Below are 9825 nucleotides of genomic sequence, written 5' to 3'. Positions count from 1 at the left end.
ATTACATCAGTTTTCTTCACTGCTTTTGCAAGATTCACCAGGTTTAACTCGTTCAACTTCTTCACAGCAGACGTTTTTTGCCTTAAGTGAAATGCCCGAGGCCTTAAAGAGTTTTTACATGGCTTCCAATGCCTTTCTACAGGTATCATTAGCGAGCACCCTGGAACCTCCTCCTTTGTGGATCGTTAGAAAGGGCAAGTCATGACGTTACTGTTAACGGCCAACTTCATGTTATTAGCACGTCGGCATTTTTAACGAAAGTTCCAATCTAGGAACCCCCTCCAATACATATGTCTGCACCTTCTGCACTTCGACCGAACGGCGCACAGATTCCCAAATAGTTTCGCGAACAGGTCTAATGTGGTCTAATATTTTTAGCACCCGGCTGTTGTGATCGACGGCAGAGGTTCAATTCCCGCATTGACACACATCATATTATTTTTCTTGAATCGATGCCAGACAGGAACCTACCAACATCAAATAGGCAAGTATTTACAGAGAATGCTTAGCATCAGCAAGCTTCCGGAAACTCGACAGGTACGCAGTAGTTTTGAACTGGGCCATACCAGCTGAGCTGCATGACAAAACATGTTTTGACAGGACGCGCAGTACGAACATTCTTTTAAACCTCACTGTCCACTCTTTCGACCAGGAGACTTAAACGCTTTCCTTAAAGAAAGAAAAGTTCACTGCAATATTGTTTTTATCATTCAGGTCAACATTTACAAGCACCACGCAGTGTGAAAAGAAGTGGGACAGTAACTGTTTCCCGAAAGTAACGGGAAAGCGTGTAAGCACGCACGGTTGGGCCTCCAACTAGCACTTGGGCTCTCGAACTCACTTTGGCTCGCTCACCGGAATAACAAACATGCGCGAATCCGATAGTATAAGCTACCAACCTCGTACCAACAACAGTTCATGGACTATTGCCACAGGAAATCCCTCACGTTACGCACACGGCGCCATAGAGTAGCACTCTTGTGCATTTACACTCATCAGATCGGCACTCACGTTCACACTCACTTTCACTAAACCTAACATTTGTTGACAAGGACGCACGCACGCAGGTTCACACTCACCTCCATTCCCATTCACCGGCACTGACCCAAGTTCATACATTAACTACGATGCACCTAACTGAGGTTCACACTCATGTCCGCCCACTTACCTGCATTCACTCGCGCACATAGACGCGTCCTCTCAGCGACACTTGCATTGACACCATCATCTATTCACACTCGCCAACGGTGATTCATATTCATGCCTACGCGTGCTCACCGCCTAGATTAGGTTTGTACTGCCGTCTACCCACTCCCTTCGTCACTTGCACTCACACATCATGTGTGCGAAATGAGTGTAAACATGAGTCAACATACTGATGATTGATGATGCCGATCTAGCTTAGGCCGCAGGAGAACCAGGAGATAGAAGTAAGGAGCGCCCCTGATGTTGACCAGCTTATGACCTAGAATCATAAGACGAAGCTCTTGTTAAAAAAAAATACGTTTACAAATTTACAGCAGGGTATATACTGGCACCTTACATTTCTGTACTTTCGTTTATTAGACATACATGACTTTATTGTCGGCATGTCGTCACGCATGCTTAGTTTTCAAAGAGAACCACTGGTAAATAGAAAACTATGTACGCTATAAATTATATGGAGTCATCATTGTATGCAGTTTGATGCATTCCGAAGCAAATACAATCATACGCAAGTCAGAGGTACCCAAATTTACGATAATTGCACCGGCTACTGTTTAATCGTTCCCCTGCGCATGCCCTGCCCGACTCAACAAGATTCGCTCATGCTCCCGCCTACTCGGAGTCAGCTCGACTGACTCAGACTCACAACACTGGAACTCACTCAGCCTCACTAAAACTAACCTTTATGGGTTCGCCCGAGCCTAACGAGTCGACTCCTGCGTTTGCCTACCAATGGCTCAAAGTGTTGCAGAAGGGTGTGTGTGTGTGTGTGTGTGTGTGTCGTTTGCACGTTGGGTGAGGCAGTGCAAAATTATGCAAATCTTCAAAACGGTGGTGATATTTCGTTTAAATTGTTGTCTCATTTTCTGGGCGTGCCAGACTCCTGATATCGCCTTGTAGGGAGTTGCAGTGATAATGGCGCTCACCTCTATATTTCATGCTTTACCCTTTTTGACTCTCGGTTCTAGAGAAATTTCATGGCATCTTTTATCATGTTCAGTAGAGTCAACGTACTTTCACTAACGCCTGGCTGGCATATGAAAAGCCTTTGTCGCTGTTGGAATAAAGCAGATCCTTTGGTGAATGGCTTCATGTGCTCAATGCGGGTCATTTTTGTCCAAAGCAGCCCTGAATGGCTTTCCCTCGTGCGCCACGACCATACAAGACGACAGAAATGGTATTGAGTAGCCCCAAATAAAGGTATACATCAATATTATATCAGAACTCACGAAGATCGCTGTGATGCGTTTTTCGCTCTCTTATTATATTGCTGAAACACTACTGCCAAAGGCAATATTAGAATGCACCGAGCAAGAACTTCGCGAAACTTCAGCACGTGATGGAAAAAATTTTAACAAATTCTTCTATTGATTGAGAACAGTACGGGGGACTGCTGCCTAATTGTTAGAATAAATAAGTGAGGAAATATCTGTCCTTATTTGTGGGACTTCGTCCACACTGTCGCTCGATCGGCAGTTTTCGCTCTGATGTCTGTCGTACATCACAGCAGTTTTCTACTCAAGTAAACTAGATATGGAGGAACACCTGTATGCACAATATCGCGCCACTTGCATGGCGCAGTTAGAGTATAGAGAGCGGTAAGTTCAAAATGACGCGTCTTGCCTTGTGTCTAATTTTGCCGCGCCCTACCCTAGGTGCTATATTGACCTACTTATTCATGGAGTTCTACGGCGGATGCTATATATTTTCGTGCATTCGCATATACTTCAGTATGCAGCAGTTTGTTGCTGTTTTTTATTATCGAACGAGTGTATTCGTTTGGACGCGCTGCTTTATTGCCAGTATGCGCCGTAGCTGTTAATGCTGCGTATCGATAAGACTTATTTACTAACCTATTCTGAGTATAGAAGTCCTCCAGAAGATAATAGCCAAATTTCTCATTTGAACAGCATAAAACAGCATTTCAACAAGACAGAGTTATTAAGGAAACACATGTTAATGACATATTACTGCTGCTTTATATTTCGCGATAGTGACAAACCAAGAGCAGTAACCACGAACACTAAAATAGAGTATTCATGGTTTCCTAGTACGTGGACTGCATTACATTTTGTACAAAAAAAAAATTGCCATATCCTGAGAACTAGGGAAGGTACAGCTCTGCCACCGGACTACACGTAACTCTCCCACACATACTTTGTTTGTCTGCGTCTGCATATATTACAAAATTTGTTTCGTGATTAAATGTTGACTGTATATACGGAAATCGCAAATAAAACGTTCTGGTAGAGTAAACAGTGCGTTCTATGCTTTGCAAGCGATAGCAATCTAAACATCCCTCAACACATTATATCAGTAACGGAGACATACCCACACATAACATAGAAGTAAATATAAGATATTTAAATAGGTACATGGTTCTTGCTTTTTACAGTAGTCATCAATAAATAGCCATGCCTTCTTTCTTCTTTTTTGTTGCGTGACATTTTCTTCTGTTAACTGCCTGTGACTTATTCTAATAATTCGTGGTGCATATGTAATGGAACATTAAGAGTGATTTGGTTTGGTTTACTTTGATGAGTTTTATGTTGGAATCGCAGTAGGACTTGCGCAGTCACGAAAATTGGCAAAGAACGTGCTAACACCCAAAAAGCACTAACTGAATGGCTCAATAAAAAAACGAGTAACTAGAAGAGTCTCTTAAATATATTTTACCATACTATTAACCGATGGCTATGCTTTAGAAATGCCTGTGAGCCGACCTTATACGTTCTGGTTTTATGTAGGAATTAATTTTCCCTAGCGTAGACCTAGGGTGCACCATACTTAGTCATCATAAAATCGTTATATAGTGCCGTCCGGTGGTACTTTCATTCGGCGCCTAGAAACACATTGTGAAATCCAGTGTTGACGAAGCCGACAGCAAACAAACAGAAACTGACAGATCGCCAAAATAGGGGAGAAACCACACAAAGCTAGCTCTTAAAAAATGATGTATAATGAGTGTGGCGGTTGGAACTTGTGTTCAATCCAGGGGTCTCATAGCATTCAAGTGGGCAAAGCAATCACACGAAGCTCTTCGGGTGGCACAAAAATTCACATTGTCTTTCGTGTATGCCGAGTGAAGTCGCACTGGTGCACGACATGCACTGGGCTTGTCAAAGAGAGTACATAGGGGGAAGTTCTGTTGCATTGCAGGTATACTTTGGTAGAACAGAAAGAACTTGTACAGTGATGTTGCTCTCAGAATCGCCAAGATCCCATCGCCTGAACCGCTTGCTCATGTCTACTAGGCGAACAGTGATCCAAATAAGACCGCCCAGGATGACTCCAGATCCACAGATTATGAAGAGCTTGTCATATGCCCCGACGACGTCCCTGAAATAACCTGCAAATAACGGAGGACGTTATTGAATTATTCAGTTATGTGCTCTAAAGTACAGAAAAAATCTCATTTCGCGCTGACTATGTGGGGAGCGGATTACAACGCCAATCGATTAAATACATATTCTATGAATTGACTGTGTCTCAATGGAATACATTTCCAGATATTCTGACTTGCGTCAAACCTTCCCATTAGTCATCGCTACGACAGCCACTATGGCGTATTTTCGCATTCTTCTTTGCTAGCCGCACAGAGATTGAATCTATTACTTCTATCACGCCAACGCCATTCCATCTTCACGTGGTCATAAATGGATGGATAGGTGATGAATGAATGCTACGAGTCTCTCTTTGAAACGGGGCAATTGGTTGCGCCGCCAAGCTCTTATTATATTACCTAATGTCCCAGCTATCTTCTTTAAAACAAATACGCGCACACAAACACACAAAGAATTCACAACATTCCAGTTTCTGAACCACTAACGGGAACTTTGGTTTCTTTACCAGTACGTGAGTACTGGTAAGACACAGCTGTTATACATTTTTCTCTTGAGGGATAATGCCAACCTGCTGTTCGTGATCTGAGAATGCCTGCGAAACGCACCCCAGCCCATTCTTATTCTTCTGAGTATTTCAGACTCATGATCGGGATCAGCGGCCACTACCTGCGCTAAGTAGACGTATTCCCTTACCACTTCCAGTGCCTAGCTACCTATCGTAAAATGCTGTTCTACTCCGAGACTGTTAAACATTACTTTAGTTTTCGGCAAATTAATTTTTAGACCCACTTTGCTACTTTGCCTCTCCAGGTCAGTGATCATGCATTGCAATTGGTACCATGAGTTACTAAGGAAGGCAATATGATCAGCGAATCGCAAGTTAATAAGGTATTCTGTATTAAGTCTTATCCCCGATTCTTCCCAAACAAGGTCTCAGAATCCATCCTGTAAACACGCTGTGAATAGCATTAGACAGATCGTATCTCCCTGCCTGACGCCCATATTTAAGTGGGATTTTGTTGCTTTCTATATGGAGGACTACGGTGACTGTGGAGCCGCCATAGATATTTTTGAGTATTTTTACATACGGCTCGTCTACACCCTGATTCCGTAATGCCTGCATGACTGCTGAGATTTCGACTGAATAAACCGCTTTCTCGTAATCAATGAAAGCTATATATACGGGTTGGTTATATTCCGCACATTTCTCTATCACCTGACTGATAGTGTGCATATGGTGAACTGTTGAGTAGACTTTAAGGAATCCGCCCTGGTCCCTTGCTTGACATAAGTGCAAGGTGTTCCTGAATATAATTGCGATTACCTTAGTAAATACTTTGTAGGAAATGCACAGTAAGCTCATGGGTCTATAATTGTTAAAGTCTTTGGCGTCCCCTTTCTTATGGGTTAGGATTAGGTTAGTGTTCTTCCAAGATTCCGGTACGCTCCAGGTCATGAGGCATTGCGTATACAGGGTGTAAGTTTTCTAGAACAATCTGCGCACCATCCTTCAACAAATCTGCTGTAACCTGATCCTCCCCAGCTGCCTTCCACCTTTGCATAGCTCCCAAGGCTTTCTTCACTTCTTCCGACGTTACTTGTGGTATTTCAAATACCTCTAGACTTTTTTCTCTGGTACTGTATAAATCTCTATAGAACTCCTCAGCCACTTGAACTATCTCATCCATATTAGTAATGATATTGCCGGCTTTGTCTTTTAACACATACATCTCATTCTCGCCTATTCCTAGTTTCTTCATCACTGCTTTTAGGCTACCTCAGTTCCTGAGAGCATGTTCAATTATATCGTTATTATACTTCCTTATGTCAGCTGTTTTACGCTTGTTGATTAACCTGAAAATTTCTGTAAGTTCTATTCTAGCTGTAGGGTTAGAGGCTTTCATACATTGGCTTTTCTTGATCAGACCTTTCCTCTCCAGCGATAGCTGATTGGTATCCTGTCTAACGAAGTTACTACCATTTATATTGCACACTCCTTAATGATGCCCATAATATCGTCGTTCATTACTTCAATACTAAGGTCCTCTTCCTGAGTTAGAGCCGAATGCCTGTTCTGTAGCTTGATCCGGAATTCCTCTATTTTCCCTCTTGCTGCTATCTCATTGACCGGCTTCTTATGTACCAGTTTCTTCCGTTCCCTCCCCAAGTCTAGGCTAATTCGAGTTCTTATTATCCTATAGTCCCTGCAGCGCACCTTGCCGAGCACGTCCACATATTGTATGATGCCAGGGTTAGCGCTGAGTATAAGGTCTATTTCATTTCTAGTCCCGCCATTCGGGCTCCTCCACGTCCACTTTCGGCTATGCCGCTTGCGCAAGAAGATATTCATTATCGGCATATAATCCTGTTCTGCAAACTCTACTAATAACTCTTCTCTGCTATTCCTAGAGCCTATGCCATTTTCTCCCGCTGACTTGTCTCCAGCCTGCTTCTTGCAACCCTGGCATTGAAGTCGCCCTTCAGTATACTGCATTTTGTTTCGACTCTACCCATCGCCGATTCCATGGCTTCGTGGAAGCTTTCGCCTTCCTGGTCATCATGACTGGATGTAGGGGCGTAGACTTGTACGACCTTCAATTTGTACCTTCAATTTGCAGGCGCACATGTATATTTGTTAATTTATTCAGTAATCGATTCTTTACAAGTTTATACGACGAAAAAAGCTACTACCCTTACTGCATATAGTTGTCGACTAAAATGCTATCGCAATCGATGCTTCGCCTTTCGGGCGAAACTGCAACTTACAGGAACCACCTCCAAGCACTGAGGTGGAGAGCATCGAGCAATCGAATGCTTCTGCCATGCACGTGCCTTGTCTAGGTTAACTCACTTCGCCGCTCCTTGTTCCTCAGTCCATTGCTCTCGCCCGACCAGCTGCTCCGCCGTAGACACACCTCTCAACATCACTGAATGCCTTTGTGACTTGAATAAAGCTTTCACGTTAAAGCTTGTTTGGTCACGTAGCGCACTGGTATCAGGATCTATCAATCTACAACGTTTCTGAGATCTGCCCATCTGATAACGTGCCGATGAGTAAGTTACGGCCAGTAGAAGGATCTGTACAACGCTAGCGTATTAATTTAATTTAGACGTGAAGTGATAAGACAATGGTGCCTAAGTATATGGGGCGTAATTTTGTACCACTACCAAAGTTTAAAAAAAATTGCTGTGGCAGATAGCACTGTTCTAAACCTTGAATTAAACTACTTGATGAAGCCGCCGTTACTTCTATGAGAAACAAAAACGTTTATTCGTTTAATTTAGATAATTACACAAATGAACGCTATCAATTAATTACTGCACAACACTTCGCGTCTTTCATCTGTTACTTCCACGATGCAGCATAAACAGTTTTCAATTCCTGATTTATGACCGGCTTATTTGCCTGCACGTAGGTCATCACAAAGATCATTGCAAGCGTGAAATATAGTAAGCCCTTTTACCAAATAAAACTTTCGGTTTATCCTACTTCAAAATGATTAAGTTTGCGGAATTTCACTGGATTCGCATATCTTGCTATAAATGCATTACTATCCAAATATACTTTATACCAAATACCGAAGTAGCCCTACTATACAGAAAAACTTAATAAGATGCTGGAGTGATGAGATATAGTATCGTTCTTTGCAGAACCGAAACACGTAACCGAAGGAGCTAGACCCTCTATGAGCAATTTCTTTACACCACTCAATAAGTTCAGTTTCCGAGTAGTTATAAAAGGAAATAAAATGTAAGCAAGATGTCACGATACGTTACGCTACAGGTTTCGGTACTGTTCGTGTGGTCTCAGGCAGAAACCATAGCACATTTGTTAAAAGCAAAAGCAAGATAGTCTAAAAAGTACAAAATTAAGCTTGAAGCATAGGATAAAAAGCACAACAAAGCCATATAAAAGCCTGAGAAGGGAGGGGGAGAGAAAGTTGAACCACATGTGCTATGGCGGAACCATAGCACATTTGTTAAAAGCAAAAGCAAGATAGTCTAAAAAGTACAAAATTAAGCTTGAAGCATAGGATAAAAAGCACAACAAAGCCATATAAAAGCCTGAGAAGGGAGGGGGAGAGAAAGTTGAACCAAATAGATGGCGGACACTGCATGCGAAATAAACGCAACGGATGTGGGCCTTGGAGGCATATAGCGTTTGGCACAATCTCGAAAGAAGGGGATGATTCGGAGTTAAATGTGCGTAGCCGGGCCTCTAACACTCACCGATTATCAATGGCTTGAAGAGCGACGTGACACCGGATAATCCTGACACCATGCCGTAGGCCATGGAGACACGATCGAGGCCCACGTATTCCGCCAGTAGCACCGAGAACAGGCAGATTGCAACGCCGATGCAGAAGGCGATTGCCGTGGCGAAGGCAAACACGGTGACGTAGCTCGAGGCCAAGGGAAGCAGCACGAACAGCGACCCGAGACACAGGAACGAGACAGTCAGTAGCGTCTGGCGACTTATGTAGCCCCTGTTGAGGAAAAACAGAGAATTTACGATCGCATTGCTTTATTTATTCCATCATTCGAAATAAAATCGACTTCAAATTTCACTCCACGTATTTTCAGGGCTAGTCTTGCACAGAAAAGCAAACAATCAAGGGAGTGGACGTGAGGAAGCATAAGTGGTAAAGCACCGAGTGTGTAATGCGGAGGATGCGTCTTCGGTTCCCACCAACTACAAGTTAGCTCTTCGTCCACTTTCATTTCGCTTTGCCCTATTATTTCTGCTTTTCAGTTAAACATACCGATTAACTTCCCCTGTGTCTTCTCTGGCTTTATTGGCTGTTACATCGTATGGTTGTGATTCAACTGAGAGTCAACACAAGAAAAAGAAACCACCAAAAAACGTACGCCACACATATAGTACATGCATTTGGTACGAAAATTAGAATAACTTGCAGGACCCCACATATGACTGAGACGGCTGTCGCCCTTTTTGGGTATCAGAATTGTCTCAGTACTGAGCACCCAGGGCCCGGAAGTAATGCGCGAAGCAGCGCTTTCGTGACATGCCCGAGTGGACCCCTTGGTCATACCAGTATTTGCATTTGTGACGCGGTATAGCACCAAATGTTGGTGTTACCCTCTGAATTTTGAGTAGAGGGCAACAATCTATTTCATGTAGAACTTACAGTTAATGTTGTGCTCCAAGATTCTGTTTTAAACTTAGTATATCAGTCCACCTTGGAAATACGAAGCAGTTCATAGAAATTATCAGCTTAGGAGTAGGGTCGCGAAGTGCCATGAACAGTGAATA

General features: G+C 43.0%; 1 protein-coding gene across 2 annotated transcripts in view; it reads right to left on the bottom strand.

The window, feature by feature from the left end:
• Positions 1-1529: 1529 nt before the first annotated feature.
• LOC135904268 (monocarboxylate transporter 13-like) overlaps positions 1530-9825 on the bottom strand; it is a 119592-nt gene continuing 111296 nt past the window's right edge. For both annotated transcript variants that reach the window (XM_065434888.1, XM_065434889.1), the window contains exons 7-8: positions 8781-9037; positions 1530-4555 (exon numbers count right to left, since the gene is read on the bottom strand). In XM_065434888.1, coding sequence (XP_065290960.1) covers positions 4326-4555; positions 8781-9037 — 487 coding nt within the window. In that variant the 3' untranslated portion in view covers positions 1530-4325. The remainder of the gene's footprint in view (positions 4556-8780; positions 9038-9825) is intronic.

The sequence above is a fragment of the Dermacentor albipictus genome, chromosome 2 (genome assembly GCF_038994185.2).
Source record: "Dermacentor albipictus isolate Rhodes 1998 colony chromosome 2, USDA_Dalb.pri_finalv2, whole genome shotgun sequence".
Taxonomy (NCBI): Eukaryota; Metazoa; Arthropoda; class Arachnida; order Ixodida; family Ixodidae; genus Dermacentor; species Dermacentor albipictus.
Note: the sequence above shows the minus strand (reverse complement) of the source record. Positions and strands in the feature narration are given on the sequence as shown.